General features: G+C 39.3%; 1 protein-coding gene across 7 annotated transcripts in view; it reads left to right on the top strand.

Moving 5' to 3' along the window:
• RGS7 (regulator of G protein signaling 7) overlaps positions 1-27,427 on the top strand; it is a 577,395-nt gene that overhangs the window by 368,976 nt on the left and 180,992 nt on the right. For all 7 annotated transcript variants that reach the window (XM_025399630.1, XM_025399608.1, XM_025399600.1 and 4 more), the window contains one exon: positions 5,526-5,576. In XM_025399630.1, the coding sequence (XP_025255415.1) occupies positions 5,526-5,576 (51 nt within the window). The remainder of the gene's footprint in view (positions 1-5,525; positions 5,577-27,427) is intronic.

Here is a 27,427-nt window from a genome sequence, read left to right as displayed (position 1 = left end):
ATTTTCACCACTGCTGAGATTTCTTAGATCAAGGAGTTAGAGAACATAGTCTGTAGCTGGGCTGGAGTTCATCTCTCCTGCTCCTTTGGTTGCTGGTTGCTGTGTTGAACCCTCAGATGTGACCGTGGCTGTGCACTCATATTTAAGACTCTGGACAGGATACAAGTACTCAAATAAACAAAATGTTATTCTTAGATATTCCCAATGACTTATTTGAAAGATTGAGGAGAAATTCAGTACATCAATTCAGCTTTACAAAAGGGTAATATGCGAGCTTTAAGCAAATCATTTCTCAAGCAGAAATTCTGCAGTGTTTTAAATTAAACTGAAATTCTGCAGAAATTCTGCAGTTTTCAATTACAGAAATTCTGCAATTAAAGAAATTAAACTGTGTTTAATTTAAATTAAAGAAATTCTGCAGTGCTTTAAATTAAATTAAGTTAAAATTATAATTGCCTACAGAACTTTTAAAATTATGGTAATGAGAGACACACTGGGGTGTCATAACATTCTAGATGGAATCACCATTAGAGCTGACTGTTTCAGCATTTTGAGTCTTTTCTGTATAGAGTATATGTCCATAAATAGTGACTCATGCCTTCAGTAAACATTTAATGATGATCTGTGTTGAGACACTTTGAAGAGAATGGTGGAAACGTGATGAGTATGATGCCATTTCTTCTCCCAAGGGACTGACAGATCAGATAATTTGCTTCCCTCAACGTTCTTTCTTTCTTGTTCCTAAAACTGCAGATCCTCAGCCCAGCTTCTACAGAAACGCAATAGATGTTTATTACATGCTATTTGAATAATAATAAACATTTATTGTGCCTACTTCAAGGAGCCAAGAGTAATGTTGGAAAAATGATTTTTAGTATATAGAAAGTCTTCTATTCAGTGAGAGGTTCTAAGAATAGTTGGCTGAGCATGGTGGCTCATGCCATGTAATCTCAGTGCTTTGGGAGGCTGAAGCAGGAGGATCACTTGAGGCCAGGATTTCAAGACAAGTCTGGGCAACATAGCGAGACCCCATCCGTCAAATAATAATAATAATAAAAAATTACCAGGCATGGTGGCTCACACCTGTAATCCCAGCTACTTGGGAGGCTGGGGGAGGGGGAATTTCTTGAGCCCAGGAAGTTGAGGCTGCGATGAGCTGATTGTTGCACTGCCTTGCAGCCTGAGTGAGACCCTGTCTTAAAAGAAAAAAAAAAAAAGAAGAATAGTTATAACATCAAAAATCATGGATTATGGATTATTTATGATATTCACTAAATAAAAAAATATTCGTATTGTCAGCACTGTGTCTATGTGGTTCTGAGGCTTCAGCAAAGGTATTTGGGCAGTGCAAAGAGCCTGTCCATTTCCCTGAAAGAGAAACATTGCAAAGGTCAGTGTCTTTGCTTCAGGAATAACTTGCGCACCTTCTGTGGTGATTAAGAGCTAAAGTTTTCACTAATGGCTTTAGCTGAAAGTTATGAAAAGACTAATTTTGTAAAGGACACAAATCAAATGTGTTCTATTTTGCTTCCTTACAAAGTCCTCATATCTTACGTTTACAAACACATTGCAATTTTTTTTCATGAATGCTTAATATTTTTGAGCACCTCTAATTCAGATTCAGTTTGTGGATAGCTGTAGGTGACACTTGTGGCTGCAGATGTACTCTAGTCTGTGGGGGGGGGGGGGGGCGGGATGTGAACATTAATGGAAGTAATACAGGCTTAGGACAGAGCCTGGTCCAGGCCTTTGCACTCTGCAGGGGGCACAGGTAAGGACGTTCGTTTGCCATTCAGTTCCACGGCATGAGTGAGAAAATGATGTTGAAGTTTAAGATCAATTTAACATCATGTTTAATAATATTGATGTTTAAATTACACGCCAGTAGAATATTCTTTGCATGAGGGATACCTTTCTTTTTAAACTCTCTCAAAATAGAATATGGGGAGGGGAGTCTTGCTATTTATTCATCCAATCTTTTGTTGGCATTTACTGGTCATCTTTTACATGTCAGGCACTGGTCTGGTGTTTGGGATCCAAAGATGAATAATACATGCCCCTGGGCTTCAGTGGACTTATACTGCAAAGAGAAAGACAGAGTAAAGTAAAGACAGGATGATAAAACCATAGATAAGTAAAAAGAATGATAAAGATGTTAATAGAACATAAATAAAAAACACTTTCCCTAGTAAGATAGGGTGGGGTGGGCAGAACAGGCTTCCTGAAGTAGATAATGTTTGAGTGGAACTTTGTGGCCTCAGCTGGGATTCACCACAGGAAAAAGAGATGAAAATAGAATAGCATTAGCAAAATCGTGGAAGGAAGAAACAGTACAGCAGGTGGAAAACTATGAGCAGTGTGATGAGGAAGAATTCTACTTGTTTTTGCTTGTTTTCATTTTAAATAATATACTGCTAAAATTAGACAATAATCAAAACCTCTACTGCTTCTGCTGAGCAGAGGGAGTACAAAGCTCTGCAACTCTGAAAGTGACACCTGCCTGTAAGAACTCAAAATAAGAGTATGGTCAGGGCTAAACTTTCCATAGGCTACAGTCAAAGTGTGATTTCAAAAAATTCCACAGCTTATTCTGAGGGCTCCAAAATCAAGATAAATAGAATGCTACCATATTCTACATACACATTATACGTGAAAAGCTTTAGCAGACCCAGCCATTTATTTATTTAATATAAAGCTGGGAAATTGCTGTAAAGGTGGCATTCCTACTACACTTCTCTGGACTGCAGTGCTCCGTTTTACATTTGAGTCATGCTTCTCAAGGTGACTCTATAGGAGCACGTTTCTCTTTCGGTCTTCTGGTTCCAGTAAGATAGTGGATTTTTTCCTCCTTTCTCTCTCTACTTATCTCTTCAAGGAGGTGAGGTCTTACTCTTACAGATGCAGCATAGGTTAACCTGGTGAGTCTGGGTATGAATTTAACAATTTAAAAATCCATAATGTTTCAACCTAAAGCCATAAATATGTTGGGGTGATCACACAATAAGAAAACCACTACAGCATCTGCTAAGTGACACTAACAGTTGGTCAAGTCCAATTAAATTGACTCCTTCAGCACTGAACTGAGAATACACTTGTGACAGAAATACTCAAAAGTAGGCTAAGAAAGAAAGTTTCCTATTCTCTGAATTAAACATACTTTTAAATTAGGCTTCTTTATATTTCTTTCTGCTCAGAAAAAAAAAAAAAAAGAAAAAAAAAAGAAAAGGAAAGAAGCATAACAGAACAGAATATTTTTAAAAACTTAGTCTTTGAGAGCATTTTTAAAGTCATTTTTCACAATATAAAATATGTATAGTCCTGGAATGAATGTTTGGCTGTCTTCAAAAGAATGGAAAATTTCCAGTGGCTGCTCACATATGTTCCAGAAATAGATGCTCAACTCTGAAAAATGAGCAGAGTGCCTGGGGCTTGTGCAGAAGATTTGTGTATCTGGGAATCGACGTTGGTCAAGGATCACTACATACATATGTGAAAAGCTGAGTTCTCCTTTTCTTTTTCAACGGGAAGATCGTGCTTTAAGATAACTTAGACTATAAGGAAGAACGCAACACCCGGACGCGGTCAACTGCCTTCTGGAGAATGATCTCCTTTCCTTTCGACACTCTGAGCTGTTTTAGTAAAACTTCCTTTAGGATCTGGATGAATCTGTCTTCCCAAATGATTTAAATCAATGGCGCTGTAAAAGGAACGCAAGTTCAAGTCAGTACTTGGAGTTATTTTTTAAATGCATGCATACTGAAATTGGCATTGAGTATGAATGTTCTCATAACTTTTGGGACTTTATTGTCAAGTTTAGTAATCAAATTTATTCTTAAATTGATTTTGAACTGATTTAATTCAAGCAGCTAGAATTACTTTGCCAATGTTAATGTAATTAATTTGCCAAATCTCTGAGGTGGGTAGACAGCAACTCTAGCCAGCGTCCAGGAGAGGCTGAAATGGAATCTTGGTTCACCCTGAAGTTTCATTCAATTCTTGCAGGCATAACACAGTTTACGATGTATGCAAAAGATTCACATGCATATTTTTCCTATTTTATGTAGAAAAGAGTTATGCAGAAAACCAATTTTAAATACAAATGAGTGTCTCAAGCAAATCAGTTGCTAAATCTCCCATTTCTGCTCTTATTTTCATCATTCTATTCATCCACCCTTCTGGGCTAGAAACCTTGACTTCTTTTTTAATCTCTCCAACTTGTAACCTTTATACCTAATTAGTCATAAAGTCCTGAAACAAGTCTGTAATTTCTAAGAAGTTCATTTGTCACTGAACTAAGACCTTTTCCCTTCATTCTTGGATTGCAACTAGTAGACATGTCGACTGCCTTGCCTTCTTTTTGACTACAAGGCATTTCATATATATTGCCAGTCATATTCCTTAAACTTACTTTGATAATGTCATTCTTCTGCTCAAAAATATTGCATGTCTCTTTCTCTGCTTTCCTTATGGGAAAAAAATTTAATTATTTAGCCTAGAATTCAAGACCTGCTGAATACACTGTGCACTCCATTATTACTTTCAAATCTCTATTATTCCCAGTACTTACATAGAGACAGTGTGCAGTAAGTTATTTCTGTTGACTGTTTTTCCACCTTTTAATTTTTACATAGGCCCCTCCAGCAACTCAGTTTCTCTCTTATTCATAGATAAAAATATATCCTTCAAAATCTAGCTCAAACATTATGTTTTCTGCAGACCCTCTCTTGTCTCTTCTGTGTGCAGTAGAAACATATTCATTCATACTTTGTATTCATCACACATTGTTAAGCACTTACTATGCTCCAAATAATCAAAGATGAATATGACACCCTGCCTCAAGGTTCTTACTTTGGGACATTCATCAGATAAACAGCTGGGGCAATGGTGTGATCAACACGACAGCAAAAGACTACATGGGTTCCAATGAGGATTCGTGGACAGTTCTGTAAACTCAGTGGACAAGGGGAAGGGACAAGGCAAGTTCTGTCATGTCAGGGAACCTTGAGTGTCTTAAAAACAGTGGGAAGATATTTCAGTCAGGGAGAATACTGCTGTGGAGACACAGAGGCTTGAAATACATAGGAGGGTTCAAAAACCAGAAGCAAATTTGGTTTGGCTTGAGAGGAGATACAAGGATGACGTGGGTATAACCAGAAATGAGACAGGAACCGTCTTATAAAGTACTGGTTATGCTGTGCTAAGACTTGTACCTGAAATATAGTAGATGCTTAATAAACACTTATTTAGTAAACAAATCACTTTCTACTAGTATAGCAAATTTTATTTACGTTTAAATATTTCATATTTAATAATTTGCTAATTTACACCTTGGTTTGTTGAAGGACAACTAAGTATTCATACTGTGTGTTTTCAACATTCCATCTGGGGTAGATCCTTAACCTGTCATTGTAACAATTAGAAAAAGTTCCTTCTAATATGAGCACCAAAGGTGCAAAATTCTTGAAGTTAATATGTATAAACAAAATGTTCACATCTGTTTGTGTTTTTCTTTTTTCTTTTTCTAGGTTCAGACATTGTTCAATGGTTGATAAAGAACTTAACTATAGAAGATCCAGGTAAATAAATCATTTTCCTATTACAAGAACTTTTTTCTTAGTGGTTTTAAGAATTGTGTTTCCTCAGGGATATTTTAATATGGCATGCAAGCAAACCTCCTGAAAAATTGTAATTCAGTTTGAACTGTGCTTTTAACATTTATGTAAATTTTATGGTAGTCAAAACATATTTAACTAAAAGTTAGCGTATTTCTACAATTTTTCACATCCTTAATTCTGCCATATTATTTGATTCAGGTCATTGGTGATCGTTAGACTGGATCAGCTGTATACATGTCCATAAAATAATTGTACATATAATTTATGGCAAGTGATTATGAATTAATGAACTTTCCCTCTATCAGACACATACATCTCATTAACTTATAATTTTGCCTTAACTACATCTTTTTTTTTTTTTTTTTTTTTTTTTTGAGACGGAGTCTGGCTCTGTTGCCCAGGCTGGAGTGCAGTGGCCGGATCTCAGCTCACTGCAAGCCCCCCCTCCCGGGTTCAAGCCATTCTCCTGCCTCAGCCTCCCGAGTAGCTGGGACTACAGACGCCCGCCACCTCGCCCGGCTAGTTTTTTGTATTTTTTAGTAGAGACGGCGTTTCACCGTGTTAGCCAGGATGGTCTCGATCTCCTGACCTGGTGATCCGCCCGTCTCGGCCTCCCAAAGTGCTGGGATTACAGGCTTGAGCCACCGCGCCCGGCCAACTACATCTTTAAATGCAGTTTGAAATCAGTATTTTATTTGTAATTCTGATTTTTTTATCATACCTACATGATGTGTGTGTGTGTGTGTGTGAGAGAGAGAGAGAGAGAAAAACGCTCTATTTAAGTCATGAACCTGTTCACCGTGTTGAACATTATGTCTATTCTGTAGCAGAAAACTTAATTTCCAAAGTAAGGGAACAATTTTTATGAGTTCACACTTTGCATTGCCTAGAATAAATTCCTGCATATGCAAAGCATTTAATGACTTTTTTTTTTTTTTTTTTTTTGAGGTGGAGTTTCAGTCTTGTTGCCCAGGCTGGAGTGCAAAGGCACAATCTCGGCTCACTGCAACCTCTGCCTCCCAGGTTCAAGCGATTCTCCTGCCTCAGCCTCCCAAGTAGCTGGTATTATGGGCGCGTGCCACCACATCCGGCTAATTTTTTTTGTATTTTTAGTAGAGTCAGGGTTTTACCATGTTGGCCAGGCTGGTCTCGAACTCCTGACCTCAGGTGATCCACCCGCCTCAGCCTCCCAAAGTGTTGGGAATACAGGCGTGAGCCACCACGCCCAGCTACATTTAATGGCTTTTTAAAAATATGTAAAACCTTTCACACGTGGCAAACATTTCACATCACTGCAGGAAAATAAGATGCATGTTGTTCAGAGAAGATTCTGAGAAAACAGAAAACAACAGCTATGAAAAGCTGGCATTACAGTGACTGCAGAAAAGGTCAGTGAGATGCCAACCTATGTAACACACCCCTCCATCTATAGAGAAGAACTTTGCATGGCTCTGGTTCCTGCCTCTGGTGATTATCGCCTTAAAATGGTTTAGAATTAACAGTACATGAAGATGCAAGGTTTTAATTTTTCTCATTTTAAACTAGCTTTATAAAGCAATGCCATCAAAAGATGCAGCTCAAATTCTGTCCATAAAGACCTGTGTAAACCCCCAGCTCATTTGCTGCATGAGCTTTTAAAATACTCATTTTTGCGGGTCAAATGGTATTAAAACAATTAAGTAAAGATAAAGCAGCTATTGCCAGCATCATATTATCACCAGGTGAAAAGGGGAGATAATTAATAGGAAAGGAAGCTACAGTCTTACCAAGTTTACGTTTCAGCCTCACCTCAGTGGCATGCCTGTTTTTTAAAACTGTAGGACCACACAAATAATCCCAGTGCTAAAAAATGGATTGACACAGTCATGGCTAATCAGGAAACTACTGATTGGCAAAGACTATTAAGGGTCAGAGGTGAAGTAGATTTAAAAGAGTTATTATTTCTGTAAGGTAAAGACTGGGTCGGATGCGGTGGCTCACGCCTGTAATCCCAGCAGTTTGGGAGGCTGAGGTGGGTGGATCACGAGCTCAAGAGTTCAAGACCAGCCTGGCCAATATGGTGAAACCCCATCTCTACTGAAAATACAAAAATGAGTTGGGTGTGGTGGCATGTGCCTGTAATCCCAGTTACTCGGGAGGCTGAGACAGAAGAATCACCTGAAGCCAGGAGGTGGATGTTGCAGTGAGCCAAGATCGTACCACTGCACTCCAGCCTGGGCGACAGAGCACGACTCGGTCTCAAAACAAGCAAACAAACCTGAAGGTGTAGTTCAGTAAAAATCTAAGAAACAGAAAACATCTTCACAGATATCATAAGCTAGTAAGAAACAATCATTGTTTATAATTTACATGTAGGATCTCATTTTAGGTATAATGTGTATGGAAAACTGATTTTATTTGCTTGCTCAACACTTTGAGGAAGTGTTTAAGATTCATTAGAAGGTGTTATGAAGAGATAAAGCCAAATGTATCCAGGAAGGAACATACATGTTCTTTAGTCATATTTATGACAGGCTGAAAAATTAGTTTCTGATTTGTTGGTTTGTTTTTTTGAATGAAGTAATTCACCCTAGACAAAATCCAAGGCTCTGTACTGTTTTCAAGAAGAGTTAAGAAACATTAATGATTGTTCTGAATATGTAACAGATTGTGCACATGGAAAATGAATCAATCTGGTGGCTATTCTGATTGCAATTTGATGTGGTTAATAATGTAGCTGATATTATGAAAGTTACTTTGACGGCTGCCTATGTGAAACCAATCATATCTTTTGAAACTGGTCATGAAGGGAGACTAAGTAGTTATAATGCTAAGTCTAGTTTTAACTCTATCAAAAACTCCCTGAAGATTTTTAAAAATAAGAAAGAAACCCATGCCTAGTTTCTGTCTTGCGTGCTGTTTGGTAGCCAAGTGGTCATTTGAAGATCTCTAGGGATCGTTTGATGTTCTAGAAGTCAGTAATTTGCTGAAAGAGGGTTTTGTGGCAAGATGGAAGAAGAGACTAATTCTGGGTATGGGAGCAGGTTCTGATGGCCCATTTGGAGACAGGAGGAGAAGGTTGAATGATCTTCAGGACCATACTTAAGACCAATGAGTCTATATTATTTGCACACTTAGTGTTCAGTATTTTATCAATGAGCACTTAATAACTCACTTCTGTTACAGCAATCCAGGGCACATTGGGCTGAATATTTTACCAGAGGTTTCGGTACCATTAGACTTGTAGTCATACTTTGTTATTATTTTAAAATACAGATGGATTTGAACCTTTTGTTAAAATTTAGGATTTTTCTTAGTTTACATGTATGTGTAATACACATATACAGAATTAGTCTGAAATGTTTTTCTTCTACTTTGTGAGTACATTTTTACAAAATACGTCTTTCTAGGAAAATTCCATTTCTTCTTTCAGACTTTCATTCATCTAGCAAATATTTATTGAGTTCTTACCATGGGCCAGGCACTGGGAATATAGAATGAATATTCCCTCTTGGACAAGTTGATTGTCCTTTGCTTCCAGAATATCACATTCACACTCTTCCTTCTTTTTCACTGGCCATTTGGTTTGGTCTCAGTCTTCTGTGGTGACTTTTCACTCTCAGCTAATCCGTAAATGTTGGAAGGTTCAGGTTTCTCTTCTAGGTTCCTCTCCTTTCTGTATCTACACGCTGTTGCTAAGTGACATATGTTGAAACGCTCCAATTCATAACTTTCACCCTGACCTCTCCGCAGTGCTCCACACTCACTTCTCCAGTGCCTAAGGCCTCTCCCCCGAAAGGTTAAACTCAACACAACCAAAATGGAACCCCGGTTTTTCCACTTCTCAAACCTACTCCTTACTGTAATCCCAAGCTCAGTTACAGAGTTGAGTCTTCTAGTCAAGAATACACTCATCTTTTCCTGTCTTCAATTTTGCTATGTGGTGTTTCAGGAGTACTTCAAAGTTTTTAAAATATAGACTTTGCACATTTCTTACTAAGCTTATTTGGGTTATTTTATTATGTGTTATTATTATACGTGGTCTTTTCTTCCTATATATATACTAACTTTTTATTGTTTACATAGATGAAAATGATTGATTTATATATGCTAATTTAATATGTCATTTCTTTGCTACACTATCTTTTTTAAAAGAAATCTTAACTAACTTACTGGGAAACTACAGTACTTTTCCCGGCAGTTTATTAGGATTATATGTAGTCGTTCAAACCCTTTAATTATTTGGCAGTATGTTTTGTTGCCTGCACATATGTTGATATCTTACCTAGATATAAAGTAGATGAGATAGAATTTCCTCTTTAAAATCCTATAGTTATTGACTTATTGCATCCATGCTTTTAATATTCTGGTAAAATATGAAGATATTAATATTATTCTTATGTCACTACATATATACACACATATATAGATTTACATAGATATATATAAGTATATACACATACACACATAGTAGCCTCCCGTTATTCAAGGAAAATATATTCCAAGAATCCCAGTGGATACATGAAACTACAGATAGTACCGAACCCTCTATAGGCTATTTTTCCCTATACATACATATCTTTAATAAAGTTTAATTTATAAATAAGGCAGAGTAAGAGATTAACAATACTAATAAAATAGTTATAACAATATACTAGAATAAAAATTATGTGAATGTGGCCTCTTGCTGTCTCTCTCTCAGAATACTGTCATCTTTTCAGACCGAGGTTGACAGAAGGTGAAACTGCAAAAAGTGAAACTGCAGAGAAGGGAGGATGACTATATATACACGTGCTGGGTTTGTTTGTTTGTTTGTTCTGTCACCCAGGCTGGAATGCAGTGGCATGATCTCGGCTCACTGCCACCTCTGCCTTCTGGGTTCAAGCGATTCTTCTGCCTCAGCCTCCCGAGTAGCTGGGACTACAGGTGCCTGCCACCACACCTGGCTAATTTTTTTTGTTTGTTTGTTTGTTTTGTATTTTTAGCAGAGACGGGGTCTCACCATATTGACCAGACTGGCCTTGAACTTCTGACCTTGTTGTCTGCCCGCCTCGATCTCCCAAAGTGCTGGGATTACAGGTGTGAGCCACCACTCCCGGCCCACATGCGGTTTTTTAAAACTGATTTTTTAACTTGCCTAGATACCTGTAATGCCTTTTCTTTCCTTGAAATTCAAAATATAATTGGGCCATTGCCATTTAATTGTTTATTTTGTGATGTATTTACAAATCTGGTGACTGATTTAAGTCTGTTGATTCAGGCTTTTCCTAGTTGAAGAAATTTTTTTTTCTGTTTTGTTATTTAAGCATTTTCTACATTTATAAAATGCATATAATAATAATGTCTACTGCTTAGTGCTTTCCTGAGGATTTAATAAGTATTACATTACATACAGTGGAAAGCTGTTATTACCACATCTGTTACATAATAGTGCAGAAAATGTTGATTGGCGATTATAGGTATTTTTGTACTTTTTATAATAATTGTAACTAATTATTTGCCTGCTTATTTGTTCTCATCTCCTGTTTTGAAACAACATTTACTGATATGCTTCACTCTATTCTACATCTCAATTATTATTTTCTCTGTTTTAAAATTTGTTTTTTAGCTTTCTCTCTCCCTTCTCCACTCCAGATTAAGTTTTTAAGTTTCCACATCATAGCATTAATTCTAATTTTCTTCACTGCCGATTCAGCCCTTTACAGATGCTGATAGAGAATATATCTATTATTACATGTTTAACTTTTCGTCATTTTATTTTTTTTCTAGTTCTCTATTTCTACCTTCCTTTAGAAAGTCATCTTCTAATCATAGACTCTAAGCATAAAATTATTTTGTAAGTTATCTTTCATTGATTGTTTTATTACATCATGTCGTTTAAGTTGAATATTTTAGGTATATATAGATACTGTTATAATCTTACTTCATGTCATTGCATGTCTAAGAAATATTTGTGAATTTGTTTTATGAATTTTTCTCATTTACTTTGTCTCTGGCATGAAGGACTCTACATGGAACTGATCTTCAGTTATTGACAGGTGGATGGATTCTCCTTAGATTACTTAATATATGTGTATGTCAGTGGGATCGTCTCCACTTTGCAGCTGGAGTTGGCATTCTGGTTAATATAAATTTGCATTAATAAGTTAGCTTTTTGACAGACTAAGTATGGTGGGGAGTGAGCTGGACCTGTGAGTAATCCTTGCCTCAAGATGTCATCATGGTATCATGTTGTCTCTGAGCGTGATGGACTTACTTCATTGGAATACATTCTGTCCTATATTCAACCTTGTCCATTGCCAAGCTGCCTCCAAGACATGGCCATGGCTGATTCTTCTTTGGTGTTTGTCCTCCACTGCAGGGAGAGAAGCTGTCCATATTTGCAGTGGTTTGATTGGTGCAGCCCCACTGCAGCTGTTTTGGGGTGCTGTTGATCTACCACAGTGAATGGGATTCAAAGTGTTGTGCTGCCTTCTCACATATATTCTGATGTTTCCACCCGGCATTGAGGGTTTTATGAGTAATCTCCTAGAGTCTTCTCTACTTAGTACTGTGGTTCTGTCTCAGGGGAATGTTGCAGTCTGGTCTCATATGTGGAATATTGGTTAGACTTTCAGACATGTGCTGCCCTAATTTATAGTGCCAATGCAGATTTTTATTTGTGTCATTTTTTTGTGGCATTGGTAGTTAAACTTCATGTTGCCATCATGCCAGAAGTTGATATTTTGATTTGTACCTTCAATCATATCACTAAGAATCTAAAAGATGTGTATTTACATGTGCGTGTTTGTGTTTTTTATATATATATATACACACACACACATATGTGTGTATATATATAATTCACATATGCAAATGCAAAACAGAATAAATTGCATTAGTCTTACAATTGGACTGTGGCTGACAGATTAAATAAAATGGTACTTTGATTTCATAGAGAGGAAAATTAATGTGCAGCAATCATTGGATAAGGGCAGGGGGGTTGGAAGGAAGAATTTAGTCCTTGGTGAACATACGTCTACATTGTTGAAATCTGTACTAGTCAAGGTTCTCCAGAGAAACAGGACAAAGCAGTGTGTGTGTGTGTGTGTGTGTGTGTGTGTGTGTGTATGTGCGTGCGTGTGTGTTTGTGTGTGTACAGATGGATAGATGATAGATATAAATAGATAAATGATAGATGATAGATAAATGATAGAGAGATAAATGATAGATGATAGATAAATGATAGAAGATAGAAGATAGAGATAGATGGTAGACAGATAGATAGATGATAGACGGATGATAGATAGATAAATGATAGATGACAGAAGATATAGATAGATGATAGATAGAAGATATAGATAGAAAAGTAGATAGATGATAGATGATGGATGATAGATGATAGATAAATGATAGATGATAGATAGAAGATATAGATAGATAGATGGATGATAGATAGATGATAGATAGGTAGATGATAGATAGATAGAGATTTTAAGGAATTTATTCACACAATTTTGAGAACTGGTACTTCTGAAATTTATAGAGCAGGACAGCAGGCTGGAGACCTAGGCATGAATTCACATTTAAGGAGGTCTGGGGGCAGAATTCCCTCTTCCTTGGAGAAAATCCGTTTCTTTTCTCTTAAGGCCTTCAGCTGATGGGTTGAGGCCCCCCCACATTATGGAGAGTAATCTGCTTTACTCAAAGTCTACTAATTTAAATATTAATCTCATCCAAAAATACCTTCACAACAACATCTAGACTGCTGTTTGGTCAAATATCAGGGTACAGTGACCTAGCCAGGTTGACATGTAAAGTTAATCATCACAGTACCCATTAGGAAGCATACCATCCACCACCAATGTCTTCTGTTCACAGTCCACCCCATTGCTTCCACGTTGTTACATGTTCCCATTGGCAGAGCCCCTTCCCATCTATTGACACCCTTTGCTTTAGCAATTAGCAAATTAGTTACTGGGGGCACAGTAACTAATCAGACATCAAAGTAGGAAACTGTGCTGTGCTTCCAAAAGCCCTGTGCTATTTTGCTATTTTACTCTCAGTTGCATGAAAGTAACTCCACTGCTCCCTTAGATTTTTGGCATATCTGGCACTTGGTAAGCTGTCAGCTAAACATTTTTCATTCTCTCACCCTTCAGCCTCTAGCACTGGCTTCTCACGATGGTATTCTCAGGGTTATAAGCACAATGTGAGTTTCTATTTGTGTCACATTTGCTATTGCCTCATCCACTAAGACAAATCCCCTGGACAAGTCCAAAGCCACCATAGGGAGGGACTGTACAATGCATGGACGCAGGGCTGTGTGAACAAATTGGGGCCATTACTGTAACATTCTTCCACATTCGTATTTCCTCTGCCTTTTGAACCTGCCCTTCTGTGATATATCCTACTATCCTTCAGTTTGAGTTTGCAAAATTTGTCTTCTGGAACAGATTTATTGTTTTCTTAGTAAACATGCCTTATGTCTAATATCATGTCATATTAATTATGGATAATATTTTGAGCAAATTTATCAAAATACAAAGCTTCAAGAAAGTCTGGATCCTTCACATAATTATTGACAGATATCAATAATTCCTTGACATCAACTTGCTCATTTGTGCCCCTTGCTGCCTCTCACTGTAAGAGTCATCCTTACCAAGCTCATGGAGTGATGCTGACCAGGGTGAATAGTACTTTAAGACTCTCAGTCTAATGAGTGGCTAAGATTTGAAATGAGTCTTGCTGTCACTCGTGGGTATCAAGGAATGTTATGCATTTCTGTGTTCTTTTTTTTTTTTTCTTTTTTTTAGAAGAAGTCTTGCTCTGTTGCCCAGGCTGGAGTGCGGTGGTATGATCTTGGCTCACTGCAACCTACATCTCCCAGGTTCAAGCTATTCTTCTGCCTCAGCCTCCTGAGTAGCTGGGACTGCAGGTGCACGCCACCACGCCCGGCTAATTTTTGTATTTTTAGTAGAGATGCGGTTTCACCATTTTGGCCAGGATAATCTCGATCTCTTGACCTTGTGATCTGCCCTCCTCAGCCTCCCAAAATGCTGGGATTACAGGTGTGAACCACTGCGCCCAGCCGCATTTCTGTGTTGTTTGAGTGGCGGCTATTTGCTCCATCTTTTTTCCTTCTCTCCATCATCCCATGCTTCTTGAACTTTCAGCATTCCTTGAGAGGAATCCTGGCATTGAAGATGGTCATGAGCTTTGCATACATGCTTGAGCTTCAATCCTGATTCAAGCACTTACTAGTTACAGGCATTGGGCAAGTTAATTTCTCTGTTTTTTTTTTTTTTTTCTTCCTCTGAAAAGTGCTTTTAATACCATGTTTTGTGATACTTAAATGAATCAATATGCAAGTGGGCCAGATTCTTAATTTTATTTTTATATAGGCCAAATTTTTAAAACTCTGAATATGTGCAAACACATTTAACTGAATCGAATTTTTAAAAAATGCATACAATTGTTACACTAGTCTTCAAATACAGCCTATTCCATGAAGCCTTTCTTCCATAAATCAGCTCCCAGTGGCTTTTCTTTGCCATGAGCTGAAAGAATATTTGCATTTGATACTACTTCATCTATTGCTTAATTTAATTATCTTTTATTTTTTATTTTACATATGTTGGTCTCATCACTTCAGTTTAATCTAAGCAACATAATGACAGAGGACACATACCCTCTCCAGCCATCAAACAAAGTGCCAAGGTCAATCAATTCTCAATAATCACTTGATTTTTTTGACTAATGGGAACTCACTGAAGTGGCATCAGATTTATGGTAACTGATGATTCAGTTTGTGCTCTCTTAAATGGATGTGAGAAAGTGAAGAGAAATAAATTTTAAATGAATTGTTCTTTATCTAAACTAAACCCAGCGTAAACAAAATGGTTTAAAATGCAGATAGAAGAATAAGATTAAGGATAAATATAATTTATCTAGGATAAAAACTTAATGACAAATAGCTGCAAAGTTTCTTCCTCTAGAAGCAATATCTGTTGTAAAAATACCAGTGAAAATCAAGATTCAGGCAAATCAACCAGATGTTTTGCTTACACACCATCAAACAACTGGATCAAGTAACTTAATTATCACTGAGTTAATTAAATCAATCCATTGGGCACACCGTTATATAGAGTCTGTCATCTGCCTCCCAAGCCTGCCACAAGTCTTCTGAAGAGGAAAGTGCTCTAAATCCTGTTAATTAATTTAATAAAACTCCATTACAAATGGCCTTTGTATTCCACGAATTTAGTTAAACTGCCAATGAAATTACAACCCTGGGAACATGAGGGCGCATCAGAACTGAGAAAGTCAAGAATGTCTCTGTCATCTTTCATAATGTTTTGGACTTACACAGTGTTTTATGCTTTTCCAAATCATTCAATTCGATTTTTTTTTTTTTTTTTTTTTTGAGAGTGAGCCTCGCTCTGTCACCCAGGCTGGAGTGCAGTGGCGCAGTCTCGGCTCACTGCAACCTCAGCCTCCCAGGTTCAAGTGATTCTCCTGCCTCAGCCTCCTGAGTAGCCAGGATTAGCCACCACGCCCAGCTAATTTTTGTATTTTTATTAGAGACAGGGCTTCACCATGTTGGCCAAGTTGGTCTCAAACTCCTGACCTCAGGTAATCCTCCCTCCTTGGCCTCCCAAAGCGCTGGAATTACAGGCGTGAGCCATGGCCCCCGGACTTCATTAGATTATTTAATTGATTATCACATCAATATCATGAAGTAGCCAGGCAGACATCTCATCAATTTACAACCGGAAAATTAACAGGAGAGAAACTTGGGAATATCTAAAGTCACAAAAACCTTGAAATAAAAGCACAGTAGGCACAACCTCTACCCTTGTGCCTCCTCCTTTTTTTTTTTTTTTTTTTTCAATTGGAGTCTTCTCTGTTCTCTAGGCTGGAGCGCAGTGGCACAATCACAGCCCACTGCAGCCTTGACCTCCCAGGCCCAGGTGATCCTCCCGCCTAACCTTCCTGAATAGCTGGGACCACAGGCATGTATCACCACACTCAGCTGATATTTATTTATTTAGTTAGTTGGTTTTAATTTTTTTTTTTTTTTTTTTTGAGAGGCAGGGTTTACTGTGTTGCCCAGGCTGGCCTCAAACTCTGGTCTCAAGTGATCTCCCTGCCTTGGCCTCTCAAGGTGCTGGGATTACAGGTATGAGCCACGGCACCAGACTCCTGCACCTTTTTGAACAACTATTTCAGACCTGGATTCTGCTTTTCCATAAATGGCTGGCAACCATAAGAGAGCCATGGACCCAACTGACCCAGAGGCACATTGCATAATGTCTTTTGGAATAAAGTAATGTATTTCCCTGGATTTGGTGTTTTTTATATATATATACACACACACACACACACTCTCTCACACACACACTCTCACACACACACACACTCACACACACACATATATATATTATTATTTTGTTTGAGACAGAGTCTCGCTCTGTCACCCAGGCTGGAGTGCAATGGCGTGATCACGGCTCACTGCAAGCTCTGCCTCCTGGGTTCACACCATTATCCTGCCTCAGCTTCCCTAGTAGATGGGACTATAGGCCCCCGCCACCACGCCCGGCTAATTTTTTTTTTTTTGTATTTTTAGTAGAGATGGGGTTTCACCATGTTGGTCAGGATGGTCTCGATCTCCTGACCTGGTGATCCTCCCGCCTCGGCCTCCCAAACTGCTGGGATTACAGGCGTGAGCCACCGTGCCTGTCCGGATATGGTGTTACATTTACCTGTTGCATTCTGGGTACACCATTTTGTTAGGGCAATTTCCTATGTATTTCAACTTGTATATTACAGGTAAATAAAAACAGATATTTTCTGTATGCTCTTCAAATTGTTTCAAACAACAATCTTGCTTCAGTAGAGGGAAGGGGTAGAAGCATTTAAAATATTCCTTGCAAATAACCATTAAGACCCTTACAAACCTATAAAATATATATTTTATTGTCCACTGAGCAAACTGTCATGTCCATAGGAAATAAATAAAAATGAGTACTTTATTATTGTTCCAGTGCTAGTAAACCACTATATAAAAACATTCTAGGTTTCTGAGATATATTTAACACTGATGATAATATGCAAGAAGTCATAGTTTGGAGCCATTAAGTATAAATCTAACAAGATTGATTGGTTTGACCTAGTTTCAAGATAATAGATATTACCCAAGCATTCATCTTGCAAATGTGCATTTTATCTTATAAACAATGCTTAAGAAACTAACAAAGTCCTCATATCTTTGGGTACCTGCTGTCATCCCACACCCTGGCTACTGCAGGCAGAGCTTCATAGTTGCGTACATAGGGAATCTGATATGTAGTTCTACTTATTTCATGTGAGATGAGCAAGAACTGTAGTTTTCTTTGTGTATTCATTTCAGTGTATTAGTAGCTTTTCTTCAGAAGGAAGGAATTTGTTTTTGCCTATATTCTGTTGGTACCCTATCTATGTTCATTCAGGGTGCTATGATGGAATATAATAGACTGAGTGGCTCAAACAACAGAAGCATTTATTTCTCACAGTTTTGGAAGCTGGGAAGTCGAAGGTCAAGGTGCTGGTGGCCTTTGTGTCTGCTGAGGGTCTGCATTCTGGTTCATGGATGGCTGTCTCACTGTGGCCTCACGTAGCAGAAGGGGAGAGCAAGCTCTCCGGAGCCTTTTATAAAAGCACTAATTCCGTTCACGAGAGCTGTGCCCTCATTACCTAATCACTTCCCATATGAATTTGGGGCCAATACAGACATTCAGTCTACAGCAGGTCCACCAAAATTATGGTATCTTGTACATTTATTTTTATTTTATTTATTTTTTTATTTTATTTTGTTTTGAGATGGAATCTCCTTCTATCGTCCAGGCTGGAGTACAGTGGTGCAATCTCAGCTCACCGCAACCTCTGCCCCCCGGGTTCAAGCAATTCTCCTGTCTCAGCCTCCTGAGTAGCTGGGATTACAGGGGCACACCACCATGCCCGATTAATTTTTGTATTTTAGTAGAAATGGGGTTTCACCATATTGGCCAGGATGGTCTTGAACTCCTGACCTCAGGTAATCCACCCGCCATGGCCTCCCAAAGTGCTGGGATTACAGGCGTGAGTCACTGTGCCTGGTGTATCTTACACATTTAATAACACCAGGAACCTCTTTCGGTTGCCCCTTGGGAATGCTCTAGTGTACAGAAAGTGAAAAGCCTGCACATGTTCCTCTATGACGTCTGCCATTCGAAGTAATCAGCGCCATTGAGTGCAGTCCCATCACCTCCAGCCTGTTGGGACTGGCCTTTTTTAACCTAGAAGCTAGCCACACTCTTTCCTTTTACTCCGCACCCTATTTGTTTTTGGTTTTGCATTTGCATTTAAATATTGCATTCTGTAATGGAACAAGTGACTATCGTTTCCATTGACTTGTATAATTATCCAGTTGCTCTACCCAACAAAATCTCCAAACCTAGAATGTACTGAAAGGTTATGAGGTGCATACGTTGAAGTTTTCATTGCCAAAGCAGGGGGTATTTCCCCCAGGATGTCTGCCATTATTTCAGACCATCTTTCCTGCTGATAAAGACTTTTTCAGGTTTGAGTTTCTGGCTGCCTTCACTTCCTACCTCTATCACTAGATTGCAGTTCCAGCAAAAAAGAACTATCACACGTGAGCATTAATCAATTGGGTGCCCCCAGGTACCATGCTGGATGTTTTCCTCTCATTTAGTTCTTGTAAGTAGGAAGGGGGCAAGAAAGCTCACACTTACTGAGCATCAACTATGTGCTGAACATCATGTTGAGAACTTGATATGTGTTATTCTGAACTCCGAGAGAAAAGAAAGAAAATTTGAAGACATAGACTGTACCTTTAAAAATAGAAGTCTCAGATCATGAAGCTAATAAGAGAGAGAACCAGTATTCAAACCCAGACAGGTTTGATTCACAAGCATGAACACTTTCTGCTCCAGGCAAGGGATGTCAGCTTCACTTCACACATGAAGCCCCTGAGACTCCCAGCAGAGCTGAGGAGCAGAGCTGGGATTCGTACCTGGTGTGTCGGCATCATGCCAACACAGTACGTCTGTTAGAGACCAGCAGGTGATCTGTCCGTCCTGATTCCAGTTTTGGTTTTTGTTGGACAGCACATGCATCTAGAAATGCCAGTCCCAGAGTTTTGTGACCTCTCTCATTTTTATCTGATTGGCTTTTAAAACATATATTGTTTATTCGAGTTGTTAGCTATTAAGGAAAATACTAAAGGCAGCTGGAAATCTAATGAGAATTTCTGTCTTTTATCTTGTAGAACTTGAACAAACATAATGAGGCCAGGGTTCAATGGACATTTGAATATGTGTTTAATTACATGTAGGAACATCTATTACAGCAGAGCTTGATATTTCTACACTATCCACTAGAAAAACAAAAATGAAGACTACTACACAGACCAAATGGATGATGCACAATTGTCCTGTGGCATTGTCTGGTTCTTCCAGTAGCTGGCTGGCCTCTTTGCTGTCTTCTTCTCTTTAGAGCCACACTTTCCTTTCTGCAAATACGTGTTCCTTTTGTAACTCAACTTGAACTTTGTTTGGCAAAGAAACAGGACATAAGCAACTTTCCTAAAAAAGGAAGAAGAAAAGAAGAATAGAAGAAAAGAAAAGTAAAAAGCACTGGATAAAGCTAATAAGGCCTAGAGCAGAAGATATCATCTAAGGATATGCCTATTTATCAGGGTAACCACTCAGAAAATGACAGAGAAATGTACGAGTATATCTGTTACCCAGAAGGGGCCACAGATAGTTGTGTAAGAGCTCTCTGAAAAGTCAGGTCCCTTTATCTTTTATTAAAGATAACACAGTATTTCTTATTTCCCAGATGAGGAACGAATTAGGTTTTCCCCCTCCTATATTTGAGTTGAGAACAATGCTGCTTATTCTATTTCTATGTCATATTTCATGAAGCATTTTCTTTTATCACAGCTAATAATGATAGGAGATGCTAACTACAGCAGTACAAAAGTGTGATAAGGGCACTGATAGAAGTTTTATAGCCCAAATATGATCCTAGGAACATACCCATCTCTTCATTGTCATTTGTCCCAAACCACACAGACAGGTTCCTGTTGTACAGTAAAAGGCCACCCTTTTAAAAATAACGAGTCTAAGAACCTCAGTTGTAACATCTGATGCGATTTTCAAATTTTGAAAATTCCCCTTTAAGTGAGGGAGGCTGCAAGTCTAATGAGACTAAAATGCTTTTTTTTTTTTTTTTGAATTTTGCAGTTATATTAAATTCAAGTGATTGGGGCCTCTTGAATTATCCAGCATACCTGCTTCCTGCTGTGCTCACTAATACCTGGGCTTTGAGACCCATTAGAGTACATTATGGGCACCATGTTGAATTCCGATTATCTCCATTTCACAGGAGGCACATGCTCAGATTGTGATTTGTGTTATTTTCTGGTAATAACTGCTCTTTTGATTTGAACCAAATTTTGGAAGGGATCTGCCAGGCAAAAGTAGCATTTTGCTTCTACTGAATGCCCATTGGAAGAGGGAGTGTCTGGTTTTCAAAGGACTGAGGCTTACTCATTTGTTTTAGCAAACATGACATTCACCTCTTCCTCTGCTGGGGTTCATCTGTGAACACGAGTGTGTCTGGATAGTCATGGGCTTCTGGTGTGAGAAATGATGGGTGCACCCCGTCTTTATTCTTACTTCTGGCAGCACCATCAGTGAACCCTTGACCCTCACGAACGGATCCTCCAGGTGTTCCTGGTAGATTGGATATTGGTTGTTTGCATATTGGATGTTTGGATATTGATGTTGGTTGGTAGATGTTTCAACAGCCCCTGCCTAGGGACAGGAGTCAAATGTCCCATGTAGTTACTTATTTTTGTTTGTTTGTTTGTTTTATTATACTTGAAGTTCTAGGGTACATGTGTACAACAGGCAGGTTTGTTATATATGTATACATGTGCCATGTTGGTGTGCTGCACCCATTATCTCGTCATTTACATTAGGTATATCTCCTAATGCTATCCCTCCCCCCCCCATCACAATAGGACCCGGTGTGTGATGTTCCCCTTCCTGTGTTGCAGTTTCTTCCTAGCATCGATGGACTTTACATTTTGACATGTTTTTGCAATGGCTGGTACCTGTTGTTCCTTTGTTTAGTGCTTCCTTCAGGATCTCTTGTAGGGCAGGCCTGGTGGTGACAAAAATCTCTAAGCATTTGCTTGTTTGTAAAGGATTTTATTTCTCCTTCACTTATGAAACTTAGTTTGGCTGGATATGAAATTCTGGGTTGAAAATTATTTTCTTTAAGAATGTTGAATAATGGCCCCCACTTTCTTCTGGCTTGGAGAGTTTCTGCGGAGAGATCTGCTGTTAGTCTGATGGACTTCCCTTTGTGTGTAACCCGATCTTTCTCTCTGGCTGCCCTTAACATTTTTTCCTTCATTTTAACTTTGGTGAATCTGACAATTATGTGTCTTGGAGTTGCTCTTCTCGAGGAGTATCTTTGTGGCATTCTCTGTATTTCCTGAATTAGGATGTTGGCCTGCCTTACTAGGTTGGGGAAATTCTCCTGGATGATATCCTGCAGAGTGTTTTCCAACTTGGTTCCATTTTCCCCATCACTTTCAGGCACACCAATCAGACATAGATTTGGTCTTTTCACATAATCCCATACTTCTTGGAGTCTTTGTTCATTTCTTTTTACTCTTTTTTCTCCACACTTCTCTTCTCACTTCATGTCATTCATTTGATCTTCAATCTCTGATACTCTTTCTTCCAGTTGATCGAGTCGGTTACTGAAGCTTGTGCATTTGTCATGTTGTTCTCATGTTATGGTTTTCATCTCTATCAGTTCTTTTAAGGTCTTCTCTGCATTGATTATTCTAGTTATCCATTCATCCATTCTTTTTTCAAGGTTTTTAGTTTCTTTGCGCTGGTTATGTAGTTCCTCCTTTAGCTCTGAGAAGTTTGATCGACTGAAGCCGCCTTCTCTCGACTCATCAAAGTCATTCTCCGTCCAGCTTTGTTCCCTTGCTGGCGATGAGCTGCGTTCCTTTGGAGGGGGAGATGCGCTCTGATTTTTTGAATTTCCAGCTTTACTGCACTGCTTTTTCCCCATCTTTGTGGTTTTATCTGCCCTTGGTCTTTGATGATGGTGATGTACTGATGGGGTTTTGGTGTGGGTGTCCTTTCTGTTTGTTAGTTTTCCTTCTAACAATCAGGACCCCCAGCTGTAGGTCTGTTGGAGTTTGCTTGAGGTCCACTCCAGACCCTGTTTGCCTGGGTATCAGCAGCGGAGGCTGCAGAAGATAGAATATTGCTGAACAGCAAGTGTTGCTGTCTGATTCTTGCTCTGGAAGCTTCGTCTCAGGGATGTACCCCACCGTGTGAGGTATGAGGTGTTGGTCTGCACCTACTGGGGGATGTCTCCCAGTAAGGCTACTCAGGGGTCAGGGACCCACTTGAGCAGGCAGTCTGTCCGTTCTCAAATCTCAACCTCTGTGCTGGGAGATCCACTGCTCTCTTCAAGGCTGTCAGACAGGGGCATTTACCTCTGCCAAGGTTTCTGCTGCTTTTTGTTTAGCTATGCCCTGTCCCCAGAGGAGGAGTCTACAGAGGCAGGCCAGCCTCGTTGAGCTGCGGTGGGCTCCACCCAATTCGAGCTTCCCAGCAGCTTTGTTTACCTACTTAAGCCTCAGCAATGGCAGGTGCCCCTCCCCCAACCTTGATGCTGCCTTGCAGTTAGATCTCAGACTGCTGTGCTAGCAATGAGGGAGGCTCCGTGGGCGTGGGACCCCCTGAGCCAGGTGTGGGATATAATCTCCTAGTGTGCCGTTTGCTAAGACCCTTGGTAAAGCACAGTATTAGGGTGGGAGTTACCCGATTTTCCAGGTGTTGTGTGTCTCAGTTTCCTTTGGCTAGGAAAAGGAATTCCCTTCCCCCTTGTGCTTCCCAGGTGAGGCAATGCCTCTCCCTGCTTCAGCTCTCGCTGGTCAGGCTGCACCCACGGACCAGTGCCAACTGTCCGACACGCCCAGTGAGATGAACCCAGTACCTCAGTTAAAAATGCAGAAACCACCCATCTTCTGTGTGACTCACGCTGGGAGCTGGAGGCTGGAGCTGTTCCTGTTCGGCCATCTTGGGCGCACCCGTAGTTACTTATAATGCGCACATTTTCCTTAAAACATTTTGGATTCTTTAAAAGCAATAACTTTAATATAGGTAATTTGGGAAACATGAAAAATAAAAAGAAGACAATAAAAAGCACTCATAAAAAGCTCTCTGAGATAGCCATAGCTAAAATTCTAGCACATCTGTCTCTATAGTCGTCTTTGAAGGTCTGAGCCCACTCTGGCTTTATCATTGGAATGAGCCCCACTCAGTGTCTTTTCTGCTCCCCATATGTGATCGTTTTCTTGGACCTCTCATGAACCAGTATCTCATGTCTCTTTGCCTCCACTGGCCTGTGAGGCCCATACTTGGCACAATCACTTTGACCCTAGCCAAGGGCACTGCTTGTGCCCAGGATATTATGCAGTCTGTACCACTTCACAGACATACCCTGTGATCTCTCAGACGCTAACTTTTCACAAGGTTTTGTTGAGCACCAGGGATAGAAGAAGAAAAACACAGCACACAGGATAACTATGACCCTTTCCCAGCTCAGATCTATCCTTACGTCTTTTAGAAGCTACTTCTCTGAGGCTCTTCTCATGTCTCAGGACAGTGGCCAATATCACTAAAATCGTCTAGGTATATTTAGGCCCAGAGTCTGGGCTCAGTTGACTCCTAGTCGAAGAAAAAGAGTAAACGCTTTCTTCATTTTACTCTTAGCCACACTTTCTAAAGTCTCATATCCGACTCTCAGATTGGTGTACTCCCAGTACATTTTAAGACTGACCACTTCCAAGGATATCTTGACACGACAAACACCACCCCTGGTGACAGGGGCATGAGCTGTTCCACACGGACATGACATGGTCTGACTTCAGGACATTTCCCGAAGTCTGAGCCACATATTCACTAGAATATGAGCTTTATAGGTAGAAAGACTTTGTTCTTTGTTTTGTCTCTAACCCCTACATACTGTTTCACACATACTGGGTAACCAATAAATACTGTTGAATTGAACACACTTAACAAAGAGAAAATTAACATCAAAAAAATAGATTGTTTTATCTTGCATATTTTACTTAACAATATATGAGATATTTCCACATTTATAGTTTTAAGCTATAAGTGGAGGTTTACCGTAAAGTGAAAAACCCTATGTTTCCATGACCCTTCATGACACAGAAAATGTTTAGTTACAAATAGAAAATGAAACTTCCCAAAGCTATTATCCACAGGTTTCAATTAATCTATTTTTTCTCTAAGTAAAAGCAAGGAGAGTGGTTGCCCAACTACAGGAAAATGTTCTAAAGGTTCTGAATCAGCCTAAAGAGGCTGCTTTTGTTCCATGGAAAATGAGTTTTATGAGCAAATAGTAGCTCCCATTAGAAACAAACCATCATTGGTTGACTGAAATGGTGTGGCGTTCTGGAAAACCCAAGCAAAGGAACAGCGAGGCCATCACAAGAATTTATGCAAATCATAAAGAGACAAATTCTTCCATTGGAAATTTATCTCTAAACCTAAAATAATATCACATTAACTGAAACAACTGCTTTCGGTTACACTTTGATTTTTTTCCCTAAGTTTTTCAAAAATTTAAGCCATTGTAAAGTGTCATGACATCCTGCAGATAATCTTTTTTTAATCACAATTCAAGGTAGATCATTTACTTCCAGCTTAGAAAAATAGCATTTCTAGACTTTTTTTTTAAATAGTTTAGGGAGAATGAGTAGGTTAGTGTTTCTAGAATGACAGGTTCATGCCTGTGAAAAGTAAGAGGTAAGACAGAGATGGTAGGTGGTTGCATCACGTAAATCCCGGAATTGCTCCACTGAGAGACTGCTGCTCAGTCTGGTATGCAATGAACAGCCATTAAGGACAGAAAGCACCTCCTCCCTCTACAATGGGTAAATTTCCACTGCCTTACCTTTTCGTGAACATTTGCTGTGTTGTATTAATGCTTTCCAGCTCCCATCTGGGGCCTCACATTTGATGAATGTGCCTGATTTACTAACAGATGTCCAAGAGCAGCCTAATAAATTTTTGGTCACTGATGTGGTACTGTAAATGGAAACAAATTATCAAAAGAATTTTTATCCAGTGTCTTGTCCGTCCAGCCTAGAGCCAACAGGAGCTAAGATTTCTGTCACTGGGAATCATGTCATCACACCCCTGCTGTCCCACCAAGCCCTGTACAAGAGAAACGGGAGCAAACAGTGAAGTGTCTGGCAGCAGACGGCCCCTCCACACTGCTGCCTGGAAGGAAGAGCTGATAAGAGAAACGGGAGCAAACAGTGGAGTGTGAAGTGTCTGGCAGCAGACCGCCCCTCCACACCGCTGCCTGGAAGGAAGGGCTGATGGTAGCCACTTGTGAGCCTTGTTCACTCTCCACCTGTGTCTCCTGCAGGTTTTGTCAAATATTCATTCGCTTTACATGAGCACTCGCTCTAAGGAAATACTGGGGACATGTCTTAAGGAACTACTACTAAAAGTCAAATAATGTTGTGTGGTTGGGGACACTTCTGTACCTGGAAAGGGAGGCATGTTACCAAATAATCAATTTCAAGCCTGCAAAGTCAGAGAAAAAGATGCAAGCAAATTGGCAGGGAGGTGCAAAATTTCAAAATAAAGGATGGGACAGAAACATGCGTATTACTTAGACTCTGTCATACAAATTATGTGAAAATTCTCCAGCATCATAACGGGGCCTCTGTGGAATTATATTCTGCCATTAATCAGGACAGTAGAGGCCTAGGAGAGAGTTGATTGAGAGGCAGTGACATCGTTAAAGAGTTAAGAAGCAAACATATGAGAATAAGAAAATAGGGCCATAAACATTTTCTTGAGAGAAGCAGAGGTAAAGAGTACAGTTCAATGCAATAATCTTTTCAACTTGAAGTTGAAACATTAACTTGTTTGAAGTTGAAACGTCTAATTAGTCACCATCAACGTATCTGACAAAATTCCACAAAGAAGGAAGAGCCCCGGGTTTAAACCACACATGACACTTACCCAAGAGAACAGAACAAGTGTCTGAAAGGAAAATGTATTTAATATAAATGGAGTGTCAGGAAAGACAAAGGGATGTTCTTTTCATGACCTCTTTAAAAAATAGATTTGATATCTCTTCATCTCTGATGTCAAAATGTTTTGCCTTAAGTTCGAATAAAATGTACTTTTTGGTTGGTCATGAGGTAAATAATCTAGAAATTCTCTGCAAGATGATAGAGTGATAAAATAGTAACAAAATAAATCAGGTTTGCAGATAGGACTGTCATGCGTTTAATAAATTGTTAATGCACACACGAAATGTCCCCATCCTTGCACTGGAGGTGCAGTGATGATTAATAAACACATCACTGTCCCTCTTACGGGCAAGAGGGACACCGAAGAAATCATTACACCAACAGCAAAAACGATCAAACACACCACTCACAAATGCTCTAAACTTCCTCGAATCTTGGTTTCCCAGTGCATCCACCAAGAGAGTTTCTGATCCTGGATCAATCTTATTGTATTCCTGTGTCTATTGAAATTGTGCACGTCGCCGTTGAAAAGTCACTCAATCCTATAAATTTTTGCTACCAAGGTGTCATGGTTCCCAACCTCAATCAGGCCTTCCTGACTTCCTGGCAATCCTTTCTGTAATTGGATCTATCTCCTATTTAGTGGGATGATTATTCAAAGCTTTCTCCACTTCCTCTACTAGCATGC

The sequence above is a fragment of the Theropithecus gelada genome, chromosome 1 (assembly GCF_003255815.1).
Source record: "Theropithecus gelada isolate Dixy chromosome 1, Tgel_1.0, whole genome shotgun sequence".
NCBI lineage: Eukaryota > Metazoa > Chordata > Mammalia > Primates > Cercopithecidae > Theropithecus > Theropithecus gelada.
This window is presented reverse-complemented; position numbering and strand designations above follow the sequence as displayed.